At 44.6% G+C, this 27,030-nt stretch overlaps 1 protein-coding gene across 1 annotated transcript; it reads right to left on the reverse strand.

Annotated features, from left to right (window-relative positions):
* Positions 1 to 2,262: 2,262 nt before the first annotated feature.
* LOC125553752 (uncharacterized) lies at positions 2,263 to 2,827 on the reverse strand. Its single transcript, XM_048717473.2, has one exon. The coding sequence runs from the start codon at positions 2,789 to 2,791 to the stop codon at positions 2,522 to 2,524; it is 270 nt and encodes an 89-aa protein (XP_048573430.1). The 5' UTR covers positions 2,792 to 2,827; the 3' UTR covers positions 2,263 to 2,521.
* Between the last annotated feature and the right edge of the window lie 24,203 nt (positions 2,828 to 27,030).

A 27,030-nucleotide genomic window follows, 5' to 3' on the forward strand; every position in this document is an offset into this window, starting at 1 on the left:
GGCCCATCTGCGCGTCTGACTCTCCTAACTTTTTTTCATTTTGTTTTTGTTTCTTACTTTGGTTTCTTCCTTCTTTAAACAAATTCAGGATTTCCAAATTTTTAAAAGTTGAGATTTTCAAAAACATGCTTGAGAAATCATAAAATGTATGTGAATTCAAAAAAGGTTTGGGAAATCACAATATTTTCGCGATTGAAAAAATGTTGGTGGTTTTAGAAAACTATTCGCAAATTATAAAATATATTTCTGATTAGGAAACAATGCTCGGGAAATAAAATCAAATGATCGTATATTCAAAACATATTCAACAATCTGAAAAAATGTCCATAAAATTTTAGAAAATTTTCACAGAAATTTTAAAATTGAAAACGTGTTCCCTTATTTTAAACAACCCTCATAGGTTCAAAACAACTTTGTTGAGTAAAAAGATAGTCATGATTTCAAAATCTGTTCATGCATCTAATAAAATGTTCGTAAAAAATATTGTTCATGATTTTTTTTGAGAAAATGCAAAATTTTAAAAAAAGTGTCGATTCAAAAGACTGTCCACCGATTCAAAAGAATTTTATGTCTAGGATTTGGTTAGTTTTTCATCCCTTTTCTAAAGCAAGTCCTCCCCACTTATGTGTTCATGGGCCGGCCCATGTGCGGGGTTGACTCCCTAACTTTTTTTCATTTGTTTTTTTTTCTTTTCTTATTCTGTTTTCTTCCTTCTTTAAACAAATTCGGGATTTCCGTATTTTTAAAAGTTGCGAGTTTTCAAAAACATGATTGAGAAATCATAAAATGTATGTGAATTCAAAAAAAGATTGGGAAATCATAATATTTTCGTGATTCGAAAATGTTGGTGGTTTTGGAAAACTATTTGCAAATTATAATATCTTTGATTTGGAAACAATGGTCGGGAAATAAAATCAAATGATCGTATATTCAAAACATATTCGGGAATCTGAAAAAATGTCCATAAAATTTTAGAAAATGTTGAAGAAATTTTAAGATTTGAAAATTTGTTCCCTAATTTTTAAAAAACCTCATAGATTCAAAACAACTTTGTCGAGTAAAAAAGGTTCATGATTTCAAAAACTGTTTGTACAATTAATAAAATGTTCGTAAACAAAAATAATGTTCATGATATTTTTTTGAGAAAATCGAAAATCTCAATAAAAATAGTTTGTCGATTCAAAAAACAGTTCACTGATTGAAAAGTCTTTTATGTCTAGGATTTGATTAGTTTTTCATCCCTTTTCTAACGCAAGTCCTCCCCACTTATGTGTTCATGGGCCGGCCCAGGTGCGGGGTAGACTCCATAACTTTTTTTCGTTTTGTTTTTACTTTACTTTTCTTATTCTGTTTTCTTTCTTTAAATAGATTCTGGATTTCCAAAATTTAAAAGTTGCAAGTTTTCAAAAACATGCTCAAGGAATCATAAAATGTATGTGAACTAAAAAAATGTTTAAGAAATCATAATTTTTTTGCGGATTCGAAAAATGTTAGTGGTTTTGCAAAACCGTTCACAAATTATAAAAAATATTCATGAGTTGGAAAAAAGTCGGGAAATAAAATCAAATGACCGTGTATCCAAAACATATTCTGAAATCTAAAAAATGTCCATAAAACATTAGAAAATATTCACAGAAATTTTATAATTTTATAATTTGTTCGCTAATTTTTAAAAAACCTCATAGATTCAAAACAATTTTTTTGAGTAAATATTTTTTCATGATTTCATAAGTTGTTCATGCATTTCAAAAAAAATCATAAATAAAAATAATGTTCGTGATTTTTTTTGAGATAATCTAAAAATAAAAAAATGTTTGTCGATTCAAAAAATTGTTCACCAATTCAAAAGTCATTTATATCTGGGATTTGATTAGTTTTTCAAAAGTCTTTATATGTCTAGGCGTTGGGAGTAGTTCGTGCCCGATGAGATTTTTTTAAAGTTTTAAACAATCCCTTGCGAAACATAATGACATGTGTGGCGTGTAGTGGCAAGCTCATAGCCTTGGAATTTATCACATCGAATGCATTTTAATCATGTGGACATCGCGACCATCATCAACGAGGGTGGAAAGAAATATAAGTGGCAACATGGTGAGCCGCAATGTTAAAATTGAGGACGCTCCTATGTAAGGTTACTGAGTCATACTTATTTGGCTTACACATAATCTTTTTTGTCTTCCGTTGCAACACACAGGCATATTTGATATTTGCTAGTAACAACAATGGAGCGAGGCCAGCGGTCGTTTTGCAGGGGATTTCCTCTTTGCGCTTCTATACACTCTTATTTATTTTCCAGTAAATAAAAAGAAAGGAACGAGGCGGCCCAAGAGGATAGAAAGGGCTGACTTTCTGGATGGCCGAATTACAAGTGGTAAGATCTAGGCCCATCTCTTTGAAGTCACCAGGGCCATCTGTGTAGTGGCAAAGGAAAGTCCAGAAAAAATCTAAAAAAAGGAAAGTCCAGAAAAAAGAGACAGAAGTACTACAGATTACGCGGCCAGGCCCAGAAACAGAAGAGAATTTATGGGTAGTTCTTCCAGCATGAGGAGACGAGCATGGAGACGCAGCGACGCATGATGTAGAGCCTCGCCCGCTGGTCCCTCGCCGCGCTCGCCACCCGCACGGGCAAAGATGCCGACCGCCTCAGTTCTCTCCTCCGCCCCTGGCTTCCTCTTTTCTCCGGCGTCTCCTTGCCCGGCAGCCGGCCGTCCTTGTACTGCTTTGCAGTTGACATCTTCTTCCAGATGTGCTGCTTGTTCTCCTCCATGTCGCTGCTGCAGTGCACCTCCATTGATCTCCTCCGCCTTCTTGGTTATGGCTGATCAACTCGTGCGACTACTGGACTAGTACCGATGCTATTTATAGTCCCCAACTAATGACCAAGTACTCGGTACCACTAATTAGTTTGTGTAAATTTTACTAGGAGTACTAGCATGCATGTATAGAGTAGGGAGAGCATCTCTTCTCATGGCCGTGCCCTGTCTCCAGAATAAGGATCACCAGGGACCCATCCCTTCTTGGCCTGCTAAAACTATACTCAAGAGTACTGTATTACTGATGCAGCATCTCAAGTGTACTATAAGTATATATTAGGACACAGTTAATTTAATGTCGACTGGTCTGCATGGAACGATGGGTGCATGCATATGCTTTGCTCGGTCGATTTTACTACAGTACTGCAGAAGGACGGCTGATAAGATTCGCAAGTACTACTAGAAACTAACGCCTTGCAACCGCAACCCAATCATCATATGCATATGCTCCTAAAAGGCACTTTTCGCCGGAATCTCTTCTGGCGGTACGTGTCCAACAATATAATCTGTCAAGTATATGAATATTAAGAAGTACTACCTTCGTCTCGGTGAATAAGTTATTCACATTGTTTTAGATCAACGATTTAACTATCTAAATATGTATTATATGTGACAAAAAATATATATTTAGAAACTACGTCTGTATAGAAATCTAGTAATATATTTTTCATAACATATAAAATATATTTAATTCATCAAATCGATGACTTAGAACTACGCGAATGACTTATTCACCGACTAGGCGATCTTACGCGACAGACGGCCTCTAACGGTCGTCGTCTACGCATCTGCCCGCCCGTCGCCCTGACCCGGCAGCCTTCCATCCGCCGTCTGCGCGCCGGCTCGCCCGTCGATCTACGCCAACTGTCGCCGCCCTGCATCGCCCCCACCTGGCGGCCTCGCGCCAAGCGGCAGCCCATCATAGCCACCGTGCGCGCGTAGGCCTGCCCGACGATCTCGGACTCTGCCGCCACCCCGCCTCCACCTAGCGGTGTCCCCGACCTCGCGCATGATCGGATTGATCACCTGCCCACCGCCACAATCCGCCTCAGCTACGCCATGCGACCGGCCTGGCCCGCCGGTTGCGCACGCCCCCGCAGGCCTCGTGAAGACCGTCCCGAGTTCAGCGCGCCCCTCCACCGATCGAGCATCAGGCTGCCGATATGTCGCCCCATCGGGCCACAACGCCGTCGCCCCGTGGTTCTCCTTGCGGCTGCATTTGACTCGCGTGTCGCTGCTGCGTTGCCCCTTCGGGCAGTAATGGCGGTCCCCGCCGCTGTCCCGAGGTCGTCCCCGCAGTTGCACCGACCCGCACTCAGAGGCTGCACTGCCCCTTTGGGCTGTAGCGCCGCGGCCCATGGTCCCCGCCGCCGCCCTGAGGTCTTTCCGCCGTCGTCCTGACCTGCCCGCTGCCGCTGCGTCGCCCCTTCGGGCCGTAGCGCCGCGGCCCGTGGTCCACCGCCGTCCCCGCACGTCGACTTCTCGTCGTATGCGCCGCGCCGCCTCCCTTGACGCGGGAACGCCATCGTCCACGCCGGTCTTCGTCCCGCTGTCGGGTTCCTCACCTACTTCGAGCACCGCCATCGCACTACTAACTTAGCCGCCGCCGCCGCAGCTCCGCCGCCGCTACCTCCGTAGCCACCGCTGCCGCCCGTCCATCCCTTCGTCTTTGTCCAATCACCAGTCCGTCGCCAGCGTCGCCGCCATCTACCCCTACCACCGTTGGTGACATCGGCCCCGCGCCGATGGACGGCGCAATCATCATCGAGTTCTTCTCTGCTGGCCCTCCGACTTCTCCGACATGGCGTACAGCTCGTGCAGGTCCCTCGTCTACGCATGCCCGGTGCTGGCAACACCGATGCCATCCACGACTTGTCCCTGGGCCTGGCAAGCCTGGTGCGACGCTTCGTCAACTTCGTCTTCGTCCGTCTACGCATGCCCAGTGCTGGCAACACCGATGCATGCCTTTGTCCATGATGTGCCCCCGGGCTTGGCAAACCCGGCACGACGCCTCGTCAACACCGTCCTTTACCCTGTGCACCACTACTTCGACACCACTACGCCCATAACTAACTCGGTGCCTCCTTGCACCCGCGGCTCCATGGCGACTCCCTCGACACCGGCTACCCCGACTCGACATCGACCACGACATTCTTCGCACGGCTACCTCGATCACGGCTACACCATCCTACGCTCTCGGCTACCTCGACATCGGCACAAAGGGCTACCGCCTTGCTTGAGTAACGTTGTCGGTTTTCACTCCAGCCACGCCTTCCGCGACGCGTCGACCATTACGACTGTGTGTGTGTGGGGGGGGGTGTCCGTCGGCTTGCCTTCGGATTCTTCTCCAGTCTCACCATATGTGTCGCTACCGTTGTGACTGCGGGGGGATGTTGAGTATATGATTATTAGGAAGTATAGGATAGACTAGGATTTGTCCTGCCTTGTCTTGTACTCCAAGTTGGTCATTTTACTCCTATATATATGCACACGAAGCTCAAGCAATAAATATCCATCATATTCCGCAACAATTGATTCCGCCAATCCTCTCCCTTCTAACATAATCGATGTTTACATTATTTTAAATTTCAAGACAATAAGATTAGAACCAAGTATTGTGTTCTAGCTACTTTTTTCTTTTTGAGCCAAAGTGTTCTAGCTTTTTAGGATCTCCAAAGTGTTCTAGCTACCTAGGGATACAATGATACACGGAGAAAATGTAGCTACACCGAGGCCTCATTTGGATGCAAGGGATCCCCTATTTTCTCGGGTCGGAGAACCACAGGCCGAGTTGGCCCTAGGAGATCGACCACGTCATTTGGACCGCGTCATTCGAGGAGTAACCCTGCCCGACCCACATCCTTTCCACAGGGAGGAAAACCACGACCTCAGAGGTCAGGGAGGAAAACAATGGCTCGAGCGAACGACATCGTCGTCGGCTAAGATCCAGTGCCTCGCGTCCTCCGCCAACAACAAAAGCGACGCCCTTGACCCCCTCCATCCTGTGCTCAAGATCCAAGCTCCGCCCCTCTAGTGAAAACAACCTCTATATATCTCTCCAATTATGCCTTTACCACCCCAATGAGGTTGAATGTCAGCACCGCCTCCTTTTGTCAGATCATTATGTTTTTCGTATCCTGGACCAGCCAATCTGTCCAGAAGGAGGTAGGATTGATGCATCAGTTGTTGGGGAACGCAGTATTTCCAAAATTTTCCTACGATCACGCAAGATCTATCTAGGAGATGCATAGCAACGAGACGGGAGAGTGTGTCCACGTACCCTCGTAGACCAAAAGCGGAAGCATTTAGTAACTCGGTTGATGTAGTCGAACGTCTTCGCGATCCAACCGATCTTAGTACCGAACGTACGGCACCTCCGTGTTCAGCACACGTTCAGCACGATGATGTCCCTCGATCTCTTGATCCAGTTGAGGATGAGGGAGAGTTCCGTCAGCACGACGGTGGTAAACTGTGGAGGGGGCACCACACACGGCTAAGAGAAGACTTGTTGTGCCTTTGGGGTGCCCCCCCTTCGTATATAAAGGGGGAGGAGGAGGCCACCCCCCTAGGGGCGCGCCAAGTGTGGGGAGTCCTACTAGGACTCCCTAGTCCTAGTAGGATTCCCCTCTCATTTTTTCCTTTTTCCAGAGTAGCAAAGGGGGAAAGAGAGGAGGAGCAGGAGAGGGAAAGGGGGGGGGCGCCGCCCCCACCCCTTGTCCAATTCAGATTGGCAAGGGGGGCGCGCGCCACCTCCTGGCTGGCCCTCTATCTTCTCCACTAAGGCCCATGATGTCCCATTAACTTCCCGGGGGAGGGGGGTTCCGATAACCCTCGGCCCGGTACTCCGAAACTTCCCGAAACCATTCCGGTGTCTGAATGCAACCTTCCAATATATGAATCTTTACCTCTTGACCATTTCGAGACTCCTCGTCATGTCCGTGATCTCATCTGGGACTCCGAACAAAGTTCGGTCATCAAATCACATAACTCATAGTACAAATCGTCATCGAACGTTAAGCGTGCGGACCCTACGGGTTCGAGAACTATGAAGACATGACCGAGACACATCTCCGGTCAATAACCAATAGCGGAACCTGGATGCTCATATTGGTTCCTACATATTCTACGGAGATCTTTATCGGTCAAACCACATAATAACATACGTTATTCCCTTTGTCATCGGTATGTTACTTGCCTGAGATTCGATTATCGGTATCATCATACCTAGTTCAATCTCGTTACCGACAAGTCTCTTTACTCGTTCCGTAATGCATCATCCTGTAACTAACTCATTAGTCACATTGCTTGCAAGGCTTAGAGTGATGTGCATTACCGAGAGGGCCCAGAGATACCTCTCCTATACATGGAGTGACAAATCCTAATCTCGATCTATGCCAACTCAACAAACACCATCATAGACGAGCATCTTTATAATCACCCAGTTACGTTGTGGCATTTGATAGCACACAAGGTGTTCCTACGGTATTCGGGAGTTGCATAATCTCATAGTTAGAGGAACATGTTGATGTCTACTACACAACCTTCTTCTTGTAGACGTTGTTGGGCCTCCAAGTGCAGAGGTTTGTAGGACAGTAGCAAATTTCCCTCAAGTGGATGACCTAAGGTTTATCAATCTGTGGGAGGCGTAGGATGAAGATGGTCTCTCTCAAACAACCCTGCAACCAAATAACATAGTCTCTTGTGTCCCCAACACACCCAATACAATGGTAAATTGTATAGGTGCACTAGTTCGGCGAAGAGATGGTGATACAAGTGCAATATGGATGATAGATATAGGTTTTTGTAATCTGAAAATATAAAAACAGCAAGGTAACTAATGATAAAAGTGAGCGAAAACGGTATTGCAATGCGTTGAAACAAGGCCTAAGGTTCATACTTTCACTAGTGCAAGTTCTCTCAACAATAATAACATAATTGGATCATATAATTATCCCTCAACATGCAACAAAGAGTCACTCCAAATTCACTAATAGCGGAGAACAAACAAAGAGATTATTGTAGGGTACAAAACCACCTCAAAGTTATTCTTTCTGATCGATCTATTCAAGAGTCCATAGTAAAATAACACGAAGCTATTCTTTCTGTTCAATCTATCCTAGAGTTCGTACTAGAATAACACCTTAAGACACAAATCAACCAAAACCCTAATGTCACCTAGATACTCCAATGTCACCTAAAGTATACGTGGGTATGATTATAAGATATGCATCACACAATCTCAGATTCATCTATTCAACCAACACAAAGAACTTCAAAGAGTGCCCCAAAGTGTCTACCAGAGAGTCAAGACGAAAACGTGTGCCAACCCCTATGCATAAGTTCACGAGGTCACGGAACTCGCAAGTTGATCACCAAAACATACATCAAGTGGATCACGTGATATCCCATTGTCACCACAGATAAGCACATGAAATACATACATCAAGTGTTCTCAAATCCTTAGAAACTCAATCTGATAAGATAACTTCAAAGGGAAAACTCAATCCATTACAAGAGGGTAGAGGGGGAGAAGCATCATAAGATCCAAATATAATAGCAAAGCTCGCAATACATCAAGATCGTGCCGAATCAAGAACATGAGAGAGAGAGAGATCAAACACATAGCTCCTGGTACATACCCTCAGCCTCGAGGGTGAACTACTCCCTCCTCGTCATGGAGAGCGTCGGGATGATGAAGATGGCCACCGGAGAGGGATTCCCCCTCCAGCAGGGTGCCGGAATGGGTCTAGATTGGTTTTCGGTGGCTACGGAGGCTTGCGGCGGCGGAACTCCCGATCTAGGTTATGTTCTGAAAGTTTGGGTACATATAAGAGGTGTTGGCGTCGGGAACAAGTCAGGGGGGTCCCCGAAGCGTCCATGAGGTAGGGGGCGCGCCCAGGGGGTAGGGCGCGCCCCCACCCTCATGGGTGCCTCGGGACTCTTCTAGCCCATCTCTGGTACTCCGTGGGCTTCTTCTGGTCCAAAAATTATCTCCATGAATTTTCAGGTCAATTGGACTCCGTTTGGTTTTCCTTTTCTGCAAAACTCAAAAACAAGGAAAAAACAGAAACTGGCACTGGGCTCTAGGTTAATAGGTTAGTCCCAAAAATCATATAAAATAGCATATAAATGCATATAAAACATCCTAGATGGATAATATAATAGCATGGAACAATCAAAAATTATAGATACGTTGGAGACCTATCACATGTATAAGTCATGAAGAAAGCAATAACAATAAAACTTAACGAGCATTATGCTAAGCTAATGGATGGGTCTTGTCCATCACATCATTATCTAATGATGTGATCCCGTTCATAAAATGACAACACATGTCTATCGTCAGGAAACTTAACCATCTTTGATTAACGAGCTATTCTAGTAGAGGCATACTAGGGACACTCTGTTTGTCTATATATTCACACATGTACTAAGTTTCTGGTTAATAAAATTCTAGCATGAATAATAAACATTTATCATGACATAAGGAAATATAAATAACAACTTTATTATTGCCTCTAGGGCATATTTCCTTCAGTCTCCCACTTGCACTAGAGTCAATAATCTAGATTACAAAGTAATGATTCTAACACCCATGGAGTCTTGGTGCTAATCATGTTTTGCTCGTGAGAGAGGCTTAGTCAACGGGTCTGCAACATTCTCATCAGTATGTATTTTGCAAATCTCTATGTCTCCCTCCTTGACTTGACCGCGGACAGAATTTAAGCGTCTCTTGATGTGTTTGGTTCTCTTGTGAAATCTGGCTCCTTCGCCAAGGCAATTGCTCCAGTATTGTTACAAAAGATTTTCATTGGACCCTATGCACTAGGTATTACACCTAGATCAGATATGAACTCATTCATCCAGACTCCTTCATTTGCTGCTTCCGAAGCAGCTATGTACTCCACTTCACACGTAGATCCCGCCATGATGCTCTGCTTGGAACTGCACCAACTGACAGCTCCTCCATTCAATAAAAATACGTATCCGGTTTGTGACTTAGAGTCATCCAGATCAGTGTCAAAGCTTGCATCGACGTAACCATTTACGACGAGCTCTTTGTCACCTCCATAAACGAGAAACATATCCTTAGTCCTTTTCAGGTATTTCAGGATGTTCTTGACTGCTGTCTAGTGATCCACTCCTAGATTACTTTGGTACATCCCTGCTAAACTTATAGCAAGGCACACATCAGGTCTGGTACACAACATTGCATACATGATAGAACCTATGGCCGAGGCATAGGGAATGGCTTTCATTTTCTCTCTATCTTCTGCAGTGGTCGAGCATTGAGTCTGACTCAACTTCACACCTTGTAACACAGGCAAGAACCCTTTCTTTGACTGATCCATTTTGAAATTCTTCAAAACTTTATCAAGGTATGTGCTTTGTGAAAGTCCAATCAAGCGTTTTGATCTATCTTTGTAGATCTTGATGCCCAATATATAAGCAGCTTCAATGAGGTCTTTCATTGAAAAATTCTTATTCAAGTATCCTTTTATGCTATCCGGAAATTATGTATTATTTCCAATCAATAATATGTCATCCACATATAATATTAGAAATGCTACAGAGCTCCCACTCACTTTCTTGTAAATACAGGCTTCTCCAAAATTCTGTATAAAACCACATGCTTTGATCACACTATCAAAGCGTATATTCCAACTATGAGAGGCTTGCACCAGTCCATAAATGGATCGCTGGAGCTTGCACACTTTGTTAGCACCTTTAGGATCGATAAAACCTTCTAGTTGCATCATACAACTCTTCTTTAAGATATCCATTAAGGAATGCAGTTTTGACATCCATTTGCCAAATTTCATAATCATAAAATGCGGCAATTGCTAACTTGATTCGGACAGACTTAAGCATCGCTACGGGTGAGAAGGTCTCATCGTATTCAACTCCTTGAACATGTCGAAAACCTTTCACAACAAGTCGAGCTTTGTAGACAGTAACATTATCGTCAGCGTCAGTCTTCTTCTTGAAGATCCATTTATTCTCTATGGCTTGCTGATCATCGGGAAAGTCAACAAAGTCCACACTTTGTTCTCATACATGGATCCCATCTCAGATTTCATGGCCTCAAGCCATTTCACGGAATCTGGGCTCATCATCGCTTCCTCATAGTTCGTAGGTTCGTCATGGTCAAGTAACATGACCTCCATAACAGGATTACCGTACCACTCTGGTGTGGATCGTACTCTGGTTGACCTACGAGGTTCAGTAGTAACTTGATCTGAAGTTTCATGATCATCATCATTAGCTTCCTCACTGATTGGTGTAGGAATCACTGGAACTGATTTTTGTGATAAACTACTTTACAATTCGGGAGAAGGTACAATTACCTCATCAAGTTATACTTTCCTCCCACTCACTTCTTTGGAGAGAAACTCCTTCTCTAGAAAGGATCCATTTTTAGAAACGAATATCTTGCCTTCGGATCTGTGATAGAAGGTGTACCCAACAGTCTCCTTTGGGTATCCTATGAAGACACATTTCTCCGATTTGGGTTCGAGCTTATCAGGTTGAATCTTTTTCACATAAGCATCGCAGCTCCAAACTTTAAGGAACAACAGCTTAGGTTTCTTGCTAAACCACAGTTCATATGGTGTCGTCTCAACGGATTTAGATGGTGCCCTATTTAACGTGAATGTAGCCGTCTCTAAAGCATAACCCCAACATGATAGCGGTAAATCAGTAAGAGACATCATAGATCACACCATATCTAATAATGTACTGTTATGATGTTCGGACACACCATTACGCTGTGGTGTTCCAGGTGGCGTGAGTTGGGAAACTATTCCACATTGTTTCAAATGAAGACCAAACTCATAACTCAAATATTCTCCTCCGCGATCAAATCGTAGAAACTTTATTTTCTTGTTACGATGATTTTCTACTTCACTCTGAAATTCTTTGAACTTTTCAAATGTTTCAGACTTAGGTTTCATCAAGTAGATATACCCATATCTGCTCAAATCATATGTGAAGGTCAGAAAATAACGATACCCGCCGCGAACCTCAATACTCATCGGACCGCATACATCAGTATGTATTATTTCCAATAAGTCAGTTGCTCGCTCCATTGTTCCGTAGAACGGAGTCTTAGTCATCTTGCCCATGAGGCATTGTTCGCAAGCATCAAGTGATTCATAATCAAGTGATTCCAAAAGCCCATCAGCATGGAGTTTCTTCATGCGCTTTACACCAATATGACCTAAACGGCAATGCGACAAATAAGTTGCACTATCATTATTAACCTTGCATCTTTTTGGCTTCAATATTATGAATATGTGTATCACTACAATCGAGATTCAACAAAAATAGACCACTCATCAAGTGTGCATGACCATAAAAGATATTACTCATATAAATAGAACAACCATTATTCTCTGATTTAAATGAATAACCGTCTTGCATTAAACAAGATCCATATATAATGTTCATGCACAACGCTGGCAGCAAAGAACAATCATTTAGGTCTAAAACTAATCCCAGCGGTAGATGTAGAGGTAGCGTGCCGACGACGATCACATCGACTTTGGAACCATTTCCCACGCGCATTGTCACCTCGTCCTTAGCCAATCTTCATTTAATCTGTTGCCCTTGTTTCGAGTTGCAAATATTAGCAACAGAACCAGTATCAAATACCCAGGCGCTACTACGAGCATTAGTAAGGTACACATCAATAACATGTATATCAAATATAACTTTCACTTGGCCATCCTTCTTACCCGCCAAATACTTGGGCGGTTCCGCTTCTAGTGACCAGTCCCTTTGTAGTAGAAGAACTCAGTCTCAGGCTTAGGTCCAGACTTGGGCTTCTTCACTTGAGCAGCAACTTGTTTGCCGTTCTTCTTGAATTTCCCCTTCTTCCCTTTGCCCTTTTTCTTGAAATTAGTGGTCTTGTTAACCATCAACACTTGATGCTCCTTCTTGATCTCTACCTCTGAAGCCTTTAGCATCGCGAAGAGCTCGGGAATTGTCTTATCCATCCCTTGCATATTATAGTTCATCACGAAGCTTTTGTAGCTTGGTGGCAGTGATTGAAGAACTCTGTCAATGACACTATCCTCAGGAAGATTAACTCCTAGTTGAGTCAAGTGGTTGTGGTACCCAGACATTCTGAGTATATGTTCACTGACAGAACTATTCTCCTCCATCTTGCAGCTATAGAACTTATTGGAGACTTCATATCTCTCAATTCGGGCATTTGCTTGAAATATTAACTTCAACTCCTGGAACATCTCATATGCTCCATGATGTTCAAAACATCTTTGAAGTCCCGACTCTAAGCCATAAAGCATGACACACTGAACTATCGACTAGTCATCAGCTTTGCTCCGCCAGACATTCATAACATCCGAAGTTGCTCCTGCAGCGGGTCTTGCACCTAGTGGTGCTTCCAAGACGTTATTCTTCTATGCAGCAATAAGGATAATCCTCAAGTTACGGACCCAGTCTGTGTAGTTGCTACCATCATCTTTCAACTTAGCTTTCTCTAGGAACGCATTAAAATTCAAAGGAACGGTAGCACGGGCCATTGATCTACACCAACAAAGACATGCAAAAAACTATCAGGTACTAAGTTCATGACAAATTAAAGTTCAATTAATCATATTACTTAAGAACTCCCACTTAGATAGACATCCCTCTAGTCATCTAAATAATCGTGTGATCCAAATCAACTAAACCATGTTCAATCATCACGTGAGATGGAGTAGTTTTCAATGGTGAGCATCACTATGTTGATCATATCTACTATATGATTCACGTTTGACCTTTTGGTCTTAGTGTTCCGTGGCCATATCTGCATATGCTAGGCTCGTCAAGTTTAACCCGAGTATTCTGCGTTTGCAAAAATGGCTTGCACTCGTTGTATGTGAACGTAGAGCTTATCACACCTAGTCATCACGTGGTATCTCGGCACGACAAACTGTAGCAACGGTGCATACTTAGGGAGAACACTTATACCTTGAAATTTAGTGAGGGGTCATCTTATAATGCTACCGCCGTACTAAGAAAAATAAGATGCATAAAGGATAAACATCATATGCAATCAAAATATGTGACATGATTGGCCATCATCATCTTGTGCCTTTGATCTTCATCTCCAAAGCACCGTTGTGATCTCCATCGTCACCGGCTTCAACAAGGACCGACTGTAGTCAAACTCAATTCAACTAAAGTTGGAGAAACAGACACCCGCCAGCCACCTGTGTGCGAAGCACGTCGGTAGAACCAATCTCATGAATGCGGTCATGTAATGTTGGTCCGGGTCGCTTCATCCAACAATACCGCCGAATTGAAGTAAGACGTTGGTGGTAAGCAGTATGACTATTATCGCCCACAACTCATTGTGTTCTACTTGTGCATATAACATCTACGCATAGACCTGGCTCGGATGCCACTATTAGGGAACGCAGTATTTCAAAAAAATTCCTACGATCACGCAAGATCTATCTAGGAGATGCATAGCAACCATATGGGAGAGTGTGTCCACATACCCTCGTAGAACGAAAGCGGAAGCATTTAGTAACGCGGTTGATGTAGTCGAACGTCTTCGCGATCCAACCGATCGTAGTACCGGACGTACGGCACCTCCGTGTTCAACACACGTTCAGCATGATGACGTCCCTCGATCTCTTGATCCAGTTGAGGACGAGGGAGAGTTCCGTCAGCACGACGGTGTGGCGATGGTGATGATGAAGTTACTGGCGCATGGCTTCACCTAAGCACTACAACGATATGACCGAGGTGGTAAACTGCGGAGGGGGCACTGCACACGGCTAAGAGAAGACTTGTTGTGCTTTTGGGGTGGCCCCCGCCTCCGTATATAAAGGGGGCAGGAGGAGGAGGCCGCCCCCCTAGGGGAGCGCCAAGTGTGGGGAGTCGTACTAGGACTCCCTAGTCCTAGTAGGATTCCCCTCTCCTTTTTCCTTTTCCGGGGTAGCAAAGGGGGAAAGAGAGGAGGAGTAGGAGAGGGAAAGGGGGGCGCCACCTCCTGTCCGGCCCTCTCTCTTCTCCACTAAGGCCCATGATGGCCCATTAACTTCCCAGGGGGGGTCCGATAACCCCTGGTACTCCGAAACTTATATGAAACTTCCTGAAACCATTCTGGTGTCTGAATGCAACCTTCCAATATATGAATCTTTACATCTAGACCATTTCGAGACTCCTTGTCATGTATGTGATCTCATCCGGGATTCCGAACAAACTTCGGTCATCAAATCACATAACTCATAATACAAATCATCATCGAATGTTAAGCGTGCGGACCCTACTGCTTCGAGAACTATGTAGACATGACCGAGACACATCTCCGGTCAATAACCAATAGCGGAACGTGGATGCTCATATTGGTTCCTACATATTCTACGAAGATCTTTATCGGTCAAACCACATAGCAACATACGTTATTCCCTTTGTCATCGGTATGTTACTTGCTCGAGATTCGATCGTCGGTATCATCATACCTAGTTCAATATCGTTACCGGCAAGTCTCTTTACTCGTTCCATAATGCATCATCCCGTAACTAACTCATTAGTCACATTTCTTACAAGGCTTAAAGTGATGTACATTACCGAGAGGGCCCAGAGATACCTCTCTGATACCCGTAGTGACAAATCCTAATCTCGATCTATGCCAACTCAACAAACACCATCAGAGACACCTGCGGAGCATCTTTATAATCACCTAGTTATGTTGTGATGTTTGATAGCACACAAGGTGTTCCTCCGGTATTCGGGAGTTACATAATCTCATAGTCAGAGGAACATGTATAAGTCATGAAGAAAGCAATAGCAATAAAACTTAACGATCATTATGCTAAGCTAACGGATGGGTCTTGTCCATCACATCATTCTCTAATGATGTGATCCTGTTCATCAAATGACAACACATGTCAATGGTCAGGAAACTTAACCATGTTTGATTAACGACCTAGTCTAGTAGAGGCATACTAGGGACACTCTGATTGTCTATGTATTCACACATTTACTAAGTTTCCGGTTAATACAATTCTAGCATGAATAATAAAAATTTATCATGATATAAGGAAATATAAATAAAAACTTTATTATTGCCTCTAGGGCATATTTCCTTCATCGGTGTTGGATATTAAAAAATAAAAGAAATTTAAGAAATGATTAGTGGTTTAGAATCTCTATCTATAAAGGGAGGAATGCTTTCGGCCGTCCGTTGCTCCATTTACAAAAAAAACCCATGTGTTTTCTCGAAATCAACTTGCAGTCTGGCCTTAAGTGACAAAAACAAATCGCTTTTTGTATCTTTTTCATAAACCCCCTCATGTTTTCATGAAATAAACTCGCAGACCAGACTAAAGTAAAAAAGAATCATTTTCTGTATTTTTCAATAAACCCCCTACCGTTTCTATAATTAACTTGTAGTTTAACTATAAGTTACAAATGCTTTAAAAACTATCTTGTAAACCATAACTCCAATTTAAAATCGGTATACACGAAATTCGATTAGGAAAATGTGTAGAATCTGAATATGATGTAATTTTGACCTATTTAACATTTAAAAAATCATGTTTATGGTGTAATTCTAATCAATAGCGATGTGTACAATCTGGATATGATGTTATTTTTACCTATTTAACATTTTAAAAAATCTATCTATGGTGTAATTTTAATCAATAACCACATATGCATGCCGCGGCAAAACATCACAAGGAAAAAAGAAAGTTAATTTTCATCTTATGAAGAGAGAGAGAGAGAGAGACAACATAGATGGGACATTGGTTCAAATAAAAGGACATGGATCTATTGTGGTCTTTAGTCATGATTACTGGGTTAGGGGCATGTCATATTGTTTCCTCCCATTGCAACGCCGGGGCTCTTTTGCTAGTAAATATTAAAGGATCACTATATTTTTTCTATTGGTGTTGCTTTACATAAGTTTCATATGCATTAGTCAATAGTAGTTATTCCTTGGTGCTCAGATAATTGAAATATATATAGTGGCGGTGTTTCATAGATCAGAGAACCAATGTTTCATATGCATTGATGTTGTTTCTCTTTTTATTTCTCCCAGGTTTGCTGATGTTGTTTCATTCATTGATGACTACTACCTCTTCAGCTTGCGTTGGTTTTTCCCTTGAAGAGGAAAGGGTGATGCAGCAAAGTAGCGTAAGTATTTCCCTCAGTTTTGAGAGCCAAGGTATCAATCCAGTAGGAGACTACGCAACAAGCCACCAAATACCTGCACAAACAAACACCAACTTGCAACCAATGCAACAAAGGGGTTGTCAATCCCTTCATGGTTATTCGCAAAGTGAGATCTGATAGAGATGGATAAATGGTAAAGTAATATTTTTGGTATTTTTGGTTTATGAAACGAAAAGTAAAAGATTGCAAAGTAAGGGAACGGCGACAGAAATTGGCAAGTTGACGGAAACCTAATATGATGTAAAATAGACCCGGGGGCCATAGGTTTCACTAGAGGCTTCTCTCAAGATAGAAGTTATTACGGTGGGTGAACAAATTACTGCTGAGCAATTGATAGAAAAGCGCAAAGTTATGATGATATCTAAGGCAATGATCATGAATATAGGCATCACGTCCGTGTCAAGTAGACCAAAACGATTCTGCATCTACTACTATTACTCCACACATCGACTGACTCCTGCCTATATCTAGAGTATTAAGTTCATTAGAACAGATTAATGCATTAAGTAAGATGACATGATGTAGCGGGATTAACTCAAGCAATATGATGAAAACCCCATCTTGTTATCCTCAATGGCAACAATACCATACGTGTCGGTTCCCCTTCTGTCACTAGGATCAAGCACCACAAGATTGAACCCAAAGCTAAGCACTTCTCCCATTGCAAGAAAAACAATCTAGTCGGCCAAACCAAATCGATAGTTCAAAGAGACTTGCAAAGATATCAAATCATGCATAAAAGAATTCAAAGGAGATTCAAATAATATTCATAGATAAGCTGATCATAAATCCACAATTCATCGGATCTCAGCAAACACACTGCAATAGAGTATTACATAGAATAGATCTCCAAGGACATCAAGGAGAACTTTGTATTGAGAAACAAAGAGAGAGAAGGAGCCATCTAGCTACTAGCTATGGACCCGTAGGTCTGAAGTAAACTACTCACGCTTCATCGGAGATGCAATGGTGTTGATGTAGAAGCCCTCCGTGGTCGATTCCCCCTCCGGTAGGATGCCGAAAAAGGCCCAATATGGGATCTCACATGTACAGAAGGTTGCGGCGGTGGAAAAGTGGTTTCGTGGCTCCCCTGGATGTTTTGGGGGTATAAGAGTATATATAGGAGGAAGAATTAGGTCATGAGAGCTACGAGGGGCCCACAAGGTCGGGGGAGGGGGCGCCCTCCACCCTTGTAGCCGCCTCGAGGCTCCTCTGACTTGCACTCCAAGTCTCCTGGGTGTCTTCTGGTCCAAGAAAAATCATCGCGAAAGTTTTATTCCATTTGGTATTCCTTTTCTGCAAAACTCTAAAACAAGGAAAAAATAGAAACTGGCACTGGGCTCTAGGTTAATAGGTTAGTCCCAAAAATCATATAAAACATCCAAAATAGATAATATAATAGCATGGATCAATAAAAAATAATAGATACGTTGGAGATGTATCGAGCATCCCCAAGCTTAATTCCTTCTCGTCCTCGAGTAGGTAAATGATAAAAATAGACTTTTTGATGTGGAATGCTACCTAACATATTTATCCATGTAATTCTCTTTATTGTGACATGAATGTTCAGATCCGTATGATTCAAAAAAAAGTTTAATATTGACATAAAAACAATAATACTTCAAGCATACTAACAAAAAAATTATGTCTTCTCAAAATAACATGGCCAAAGAAAGCTTATCCCTTCAAAATCATATAGTCTGGCTATGCTCCATCTTCATCACACAAAATATTTAAATCATGCACAACCCCGATGACAAGCCAAGCAATTGTTTCATACTTTTGATGTTCTCAAACTTTTTCAACTTCCAAGCAATACATGAGCGTGAGCCATGGACATAGCACTATAGGTGGAATAGACGTTGGTTGTGGACAAGACAAAAAGAAGGAGATAGTCTAACATCAACTAGGCATATCAACGGGCTATGGAGATGCCCATTAATAGATATCAATGTGAGTGAGTAGGGATTGCCATGCAACGGATGCACTAGAGCTATAAGTTTATGAAAGCTCAAAAAGAAAACTAAGTGGGTGTGCATCCAGCTCGCTTGCTCACTGTGACGCCCGGATAATTAAGCTACAGTAATCCCCTGCTAATGATGCCAGGTCACCATCATTACTATCGCTAATCTCACTTAAGTCAAAGCTAGTTCATATTCAAATTTAAATCAAAGTCAAATTTAAAGTTTTTAAAAGTTACAACTAAAAAGTACAAACTATGACAAATAATTCATAAGTAATATTGGGGGAGAAATCATCTTTTTCTAAAGTATTTAAATACACTGGAGCATTTAAATCAGAGGCCTAAACTATTATTTAAATACCTTTTTAATAGTAAAATATTCTAACTAATTTAATTAAAGTTGCCAAACTTTTGTGACAGTGACATATTTTACAACACTAGTTATAGTGCAATATTTATAATTTATAAGACAAAAATAAATAGAAAAAAAGAGAACATAAAATAAAAAAGGAAAAGGAACAGAGTGCACTGTTGGACTGGGCTCTAGGCGCACACAGTGCAGCCCAGCCCAACAACCACAGCCTTTCTTCCCCCTCCGGCTACAGGAGAAGGCCACCACGCCATGGCCGTGCACGCTCAACCCTGCGCACCACTACACCACCGGGGGGATAAGGGCGAGCCCCCTCGACCTCGTCATCCCCCCAAGAGATATTTTCCTCCTCACCCACTACCTCTCCTCTCACCTTATCCGCCCCTCCACCGAGTGTTGTCGCCGTCGTGGCACCTCCGTTGGCGTGGCCACCGGCCACCGTTCGTCGTCCTCTAGAGCCCAGGAGGACCAACGTCCTCGTCTATGTCTTCTACATCGACAGATCGAGGCCGGGAAGCAACACCACCGCCGCCCGTGTCATCTTCATCTCTGGCGGCCACCACTGCCACTCCGTCGTCCTGCTGCTCCGGCCATCCCTGACCCCCATTGCGCACGCCAACGTACTCCTTGGTGAGCCCTCCGGCGATTCTCCTCTCGTTCCTTTCGAATCCAGTGCCGTAGGCCGCCGACCGTGCCCCGCATCCATGCACCGCCCGGCCGTTCCCCTACGACGCCCGCGTGTGCCCCGCAAATCGCCCGCCCGCGCGTGGCCACCCATCCTGCGTCGCTCGCTGAACCGGTTGCTCTGTCCGGCCGCGCGAGCCACCCTGTGGCTCGCACCGCTGCTCGCTGTTAACCTCAGCACCGCGTTCCCCCTGCACCTGCCCCGCTCGCCTGCGCCTCCCCTCCGGTACTGCGTTCGCTCGCGCACGCACCGCACGTAAACGTGCTACTCGCTGCAGCTTCGCCTGTTACCTCTCGGAAGCACTCGCGTCGCTGCCTACCTGCTGCTGCTACCGTAGCCTAGCGTCGCCGTTCCTCGCGCCACGCTCGCGCCGCTGCCTACCTGCTGCTGCTGCCGTAGCCTAGCGCCGCCGTTCCTCGCGCCGCTGCTCGCGCCTGCTGCCGCCCAGCCGCGTCGCCCCTCCCTCTCCTAGCTGCTTGTCGCCGCGGCTCTCGGCGCCCGCTGCGGTCTTCCCCTGCTGCTCCACTGCGTGCTTGTTGCTGTCTCTCACGCTCGCCACGCAGCGCGACCGCACTTGGACACCATGGTCGCCGGCGCCGCGAGCCACCGTACGTGCTCATGCACGGACCCCCTCCCTTTCCTATCCTCGGGTCGACCCGGCCGCCCCCACTCCGCCTTGGTGCCGCCTCGCTTCCGCGTCGTGGCCGGCCCTCTGCTACTGGCCGGCTCTGGCCGCCCTCTGCCCTTCTACGCCTACCCCGCTGCCGGCCTCGACCATGGCCTCGCCGGAGCCAGGTCCGGCCGCCGCTGCCCTGCTTTGTGCGCGTTCGTGCATAGGAGGGAGGTGGCCTGAGCCACTTACAGGTGGGGCCCTCCCCCTGTAAATCAGATAAAAAGAAAAGAGTAGAGAAAAACAAAAATGGAAAATAAAAGGAAATAGTAAAGTGAATTAATTAATTAATTTGTAATATAATTAGTTTAATTAATTAACCTTGCTTAATTTGACCTAATTAACTAGGTTAAGTGTTTAATCCTATTTTAATTAAACTGTGACAATGACAGTGGGTCCTGCATGTCAGTTTGACCAGTCAAACACCATGTTGACTGCTGACATCTTGCTGATGTCATGCTGATGCAGTAAACCTATTTTTGAAATAAACTAAATCTGTAAATTACAAAAATGTAATAAAACTTTGAAAATAAATATAAAATAAATGGGCGATGCTACAAATCAGCCAGATGATTTCTTAGAGAAATCATCCGCCTGTTCAGCCGTCGGATCAGCATGAAGGGAGGCGTTGGATTACAAACAGGCAGCAGCGAGAGCGACAACTTCAATGCAGTGCCATTGCAGCCCCGCGGGAAGCTCAAACTCAGCACCAACAGCCTCCGGTGAGCTCCATTGCAACCTGACGAAGCTCCAGCGCAGCAACGACGCTCCGGCGAACTCTATTGCAACTCCGGCCGAGCTCCATTGCACCCCCAATAAAGCTCCAGGCTCCGGCGAAGCTTTGTTGCAACTCCGACCGAGCTCCAACGCAGCACCGACGCTTCGTCGAAGCTCGATTGTAACTCCGGCCGAGCACCATGGATGCTGCATTGAAGCTTCATCGCCGGCGAGCAGCGCCATGGCTGCTGCGTTGAAGCACCATCGCTGCTGCATTGCAGCTCTGCCGCCGGCAAGTAGCGCCATGGATGATGCGATGAAGCACCATCGCTGCTGCGTTGCAGCTCTACCACCGGCGAGCAGCGCCATGGATGCTGCGTTGCAGCTCTGTCGCCGGCGAGCAGCGCCATGGATGCTGCGTCGAAGCTTCGTCACCAGCGGGCAGCACCACAGATGCTGCGTTGAAGCACTATGGCTTCAACAGCCGTCGCCAGCGCAGCCGCCGGTGAGAGCTCCCTTGCAGCCAAGCAGTACCGCCGCCAGCGAGCTCCACGGGGTCGGGGCACTGCTTGTGCTGCATTGTAGCTCCGCCGCCGTGGCGAGATCCACGAAGACGCGACTTCCTTCGACGATGGGCGGCATCCGCCTCCGGCGAGCGGCGCCAGGTTCTGGCCTCCTCCTTCATGCTACAGCGCCATGCCTCCTCTCCCGCGTTTGACATCAAGGGGGGTGGAAAGGAGTGGGAACGAAAATGTGGACGCGAAGAAGTTAAGGCTGGGGCGGTTGCAAGCGACGCGTGAGGCTGGACATGTGTCGTGCGTTCCAGGCGGTTTACACGGCGTGGAAAATCAGCCGGCTTAATTTAAATGTTTTCCAAAATAAATCGTACCTTGGATGGAAAAAATTTGTACATGAAAGTTGCTCAGAACGACGAGACGAATCCGGATACACAGCCCGTTCGTCCGCCATGCATCCCTAGCATAGCGAACACGCAACTTTCCCCCTCCGGTTCATCTGTCCGAAAACGCAAAACACCGAGGATATTTTCCCGGATGTTTCCCCCCTTCACCGGTACCACCTCATACCATGTCAGGGCACCCCTAGCACCGCTATTTGTCATGTCATGCTTCTCTATGCATCTTTTTGCTTAATATTTATTGTTTCTTCCCCCCTCTTCTCTCGCTACACACCGAGACCGACGCCGCTGCTACCCAGTACGACTACGGTGTTGACGACCCCTCTCTCTTGCCAGAGCAACCAGGCAAGCCCCCCTCCCCTTGATCACCAGATATCGCCTACTCTTCTCTCTACTGCTTGCATTAGAGTAGTGTAGCATGTTATTGCTTTCCGTTAATCCTATTCTGATGCATAGCCTATCATTGTTGCTACAACTGTTGATACCTTACCTGCAATCCTAAATGCTTAGTATAGGATGCTAGATTATCATCAGTGGCCCTACATTCTTGTCAGTCTGCCATGCAATACTATCGGGCTGTGATCATGTCGGGTGTTGATCACGGGTATATACTATACATACATACTATACATGTTGTGACTAAAGTCGGATCGGCTCATTGAGTACCCGCAAGTGATTCCGATGTTGGGGGCTGAAGGGGCAGGTGGTTCCACCCAGGTAGTGGTGGGACTAGGTTCCCGACGGCCCCCAACTGTTACTTTGTGGCAGAGCGACAGGGCAGGTTGAGACCACCTAAGAGAGAGGTGGGCCTGGCCCTGGTCGCTGTTCGCGGTTACTTCAAAATAACACACTTAACGAGATCTGGGTATTTGATCTGAGTCTGCCTACTGGCCTATACGCATTAACCAACTACGCAGGAACAATTATGGGCACTCGACGTCGTGGTATCAGCCGAAGCCTTCGTGACATCAGCGATTGAGCGGCGCGCGCCGGGTTGGACTGGAACGCCTGCTCTTGTATAAGGGAGGCTAGGTCTGCTCACCGGCCGCATACGCAACGTGCAGGTGTGCAATGAGCGATGGGCCCAGACCCCTGCGCCATAGGATTTAGACCGGTGTGCTGACCTCTCTGTTGTGCCTAGGTAGGGCTGCGATGTGTTGATCTTCCGAGGCCGGGCATGACCCACACAAGTGTGTCCGGATAAAGGGGATCGAGCGTGTTGGGAAATGTGGTGCACCCCTGCAGGGAAGTTACTCTGTTCGAATAGCCATGATCTTCGGTAACAGGACGACTTGGAGTTGTACCTTGACCTTATGACAACTAGAACCGGATACTTAATAAAACACACCCTTTCAAGTGCCAGATACAACTCGGTGATCGCTCTCTAACAGGGCGACGAGGAGAGGATCGCCGGGTAGGATTATGCTACACGATGCTACTTGGTGTACTTACCATCTACTCTCTTCTTCTGCTGCAATATGGAGGTTACCAGAAGCGTAGTCTTCGATAGGACTAGCTATCCCCCTCTTATCCCGGCATTCTGCAGTTCAGTCCACATATGTTACCCCTTTTCCATTTGATACCAATGCATACATACGTAGTGTAGCTCCTTGCTTGCGAGTACTTTGGATGAGTACTCACGGTTGCTTTGCTCCCCATTTTCCCCTTTCCTATACCCGATTGCTGCGACCAGACGTTGGAGTCCAGGAGCCAGACGCCACTGTCGATGACGACTACTACTACTTGGGAGGTGCCTACTACTACGTGCAGGCCGCTGACAATGACCAGGAGTAGTTTAGGAGGATCCCAGGCAGGAGGCATGCGTCTCTTTCGATCTGTATCCTAGTTTGTGCTAGCCTTCTTAAGGCAAACTTGTTTAACTTATGTCTATACTCAGATATTGTTGCTTCCGTTGACTCGTCTATGATCGAGCTCTTGCATTCGAGCCCTCGAGACCCCTGGCTTGTAATATGATGCTTGTATGACTTATTTTTTTTGTAGAGTTGTGTTGTGATATCTTCATGTGAGTCCCTGATCTTGATCATACACGTTTCCGTGTATGATTAGTGTACGATCAAATCAGGGGCGTCACAAGTTGGTATCAGAGCCGACTACCTGTAGGAATCCCCCTTCCATACTCCTTGGCTGAAGTTGAGTCTAGTCAATGAAAATTGTTTTACTAACTTGGCTGTGCGGCCCATGGGCCCATGTCGCCATTGGGTGGTATTAGGATCTTTTACTCCTCGATCCTTACTCTGGGATTCTGATCTCTCTTCTATTCGGGTTAAAAGATTTCTAAAATCTAACTTTAGGTTCTCGAAAACACTTTCTCCCGGAGAGCCCCTTCAGTTCAGACGATCGCCGGCTGTACCAAAAGATTTCGAAGTTACTCTCTGATACTCTTTCAAGACTTTGTGCCCGTTGTTTTTGCAATTCCCTGCCACCGAAATATCCCTATGGATAAATACATACACTTGTCGTTCTTACTTTTAATCCCACTGATCTTGTCATAACAAGATGCCCCGAACTGCTCTCCGTTGTTTTGAGAATCCTTTTGAGCTTACTGCCTTGCAGTTCTTGCCACATGAATACCCTCTACGGATAATTCCTCGCACTTACTGAGTATCCGCTCATCCCCAGTTGATTCTAGTAATTCACAAAAGTCTTTGAAATACTATTTGCATATCCAAAATCCTGAGCAGCCTATTGCTCTTGAAATTCTTGCTTACTTGCATCATGGTTAATCCCATAAGACTCGTAATCATTATTGGCATCCCTTGTCATTATCATTTTGAGTCTTTGATCCATTATGGTTGTGAATGCTTGCAATCCTCAATCAGATCCTAGAATTCATCCTTTTGACTCAGGAGTCATTTTAAACGTAAGCTAAATCTCGAACAACCAAATTGTTGTCGATTTTACCCCTAAGCCTACTCAACTTATCCATCCTTAATAAGAGCATTTTCTTTTCATCCTTTGATTTGGAAATCATAATTCCTTCACATGAGAGCTTTGAATTAGCCAGTTGCTTCTATAATCCAATGCCTTCGCATTGTTTCTTCCTCTGGTTGCATGCCGATACTCACACCAGCTTCTCGATGGACCGTCGGCTCCTTTGTTGAAATATCATCCGAAAGTGTCCTTCATATACAAAACCTCGAGAAGTTCTTTCCCTGATATATAATGCCTTTGGCAATTTGTATCCTCTGCTTTGATAACCATACTCTACTTTTGAGCTTGTAATATTTACTCCGAAGTTTGTAGTATATGTTCCTAAGATGCCCTGATGGGTTGAACCTACGCCTTCCCTAATCCGTGTGAACCCGAAAGATTTCACGGGTCATACTTATCTAGTATTGCACCAGGTAAAAACTTTCAACAACTAATGTCATTTTCGAAAAATGAGAGGTGAACGAAAGGTTATGCGTTGAACAAGTGGGAGTCAACCTTGAACCCTGTGTTCATGCCCATGGACACGATGTATACCTTATCATGGAAGCTTCTCTTAAAATAATTATCCCCTTGCTATAAGTTCATCTTGTATCTGTGTACGTGGTTCCGACCATGTTTCTCCTTGATTCCATTTCTCGTGCAAGTTTGAGCACTTGTCTTCTGCAGAGCAATACCCTAGTCCAACCTCTACTTTGATCTGTCGTCGAGTATTACCCTGTGGTATCTCGAGATTATCATGGAACTGCATAACTTCTTATGAGTTCTTCATCAAGTACTACATTCTCACCGATTCCAATTTTTCACAGGCTCTGAGTTATTAAACACTCAAAGACACTGATAACCGAACCAAGCCCGCACTACAGTTCAACAACTCTTAGTAATCTTCTTTACGTATGAGTTTGTACCCGATCACGTCATTCCTAGCCTGTTTGGTTATATCATTGCCGTGATGATTTTAACTGTGCTACCTGGTCCTTATTCCTGGAGCACCATTTTCAACGAGGAGCTAAGCTTACGTCAATCTTCCTCGTCATATCATCTCGCCTTGAACAATAAGCTTGATTTCGTGTTTGTGTCGTACCCGTGGTTCCAATAACCTTGCGCTTCATCATTCCGCTGACTTGATGTCATCGCCGATCTGTTACATCTTCTTGAAACCTCTCGACAACTGTGTTGTGATCATCATCAACATTCTGAGGTCTTTGAAGATATCTACCGAAATTCTTGATGAGAAAAACCATCCCTCCCCTTGATGATTTGTGTTATCATCGACCACCGTATTGCCTTCCCTCCAACACAAACATGTTCGTGTTTGGTGTTATTCCTTGAGTTCCTTGCTACCCATCATTTGTTCTTCTTTACCTTGGAGTATTACCATCTTTTATGTCAAGAATGTCCTGAGGATTTCAACACCTCTGGAGAATTCTTGATACAAGTGATACTTATCACCATCACCATTCCTTTCCTGGTCACCATGTTGTTTCTTACCGGAATACCGGCAAATGGACTGTGATGTGTAATTCCAAAACTTCTAGCAACCTATTGCTTGAAGTAAATGGTTGATAGTTTGATTCTTAGTCTATTAATTATTGGATCACCATTCTAACATTGATCGTGCTACTTAATCCCTACTTCCCGGTGCACTTTCAATCAATGTTTAATTGTGTATGTTTCCTCGAGCATACATCATTATATCATTTGATCTAACAAATGTTACCTCCTTGTTCACATAATTGTGGGAATCCATC

Source organism: Triticum urartu, chromosome 4A (genome assembly GCF_056163025.1).
Source record: "Triticum urartu cultivar PI428250 chromosome 4A, HENAU_Tu73, whole genome shotgun sequence".
NCBI classification, from domain to species: domain Eukaryota; kingdom Viridiplantae; phylum Streptophyta; class Magnoliopsida; order Poales; family Poaceae; genus Triticum; species Triticum urartu.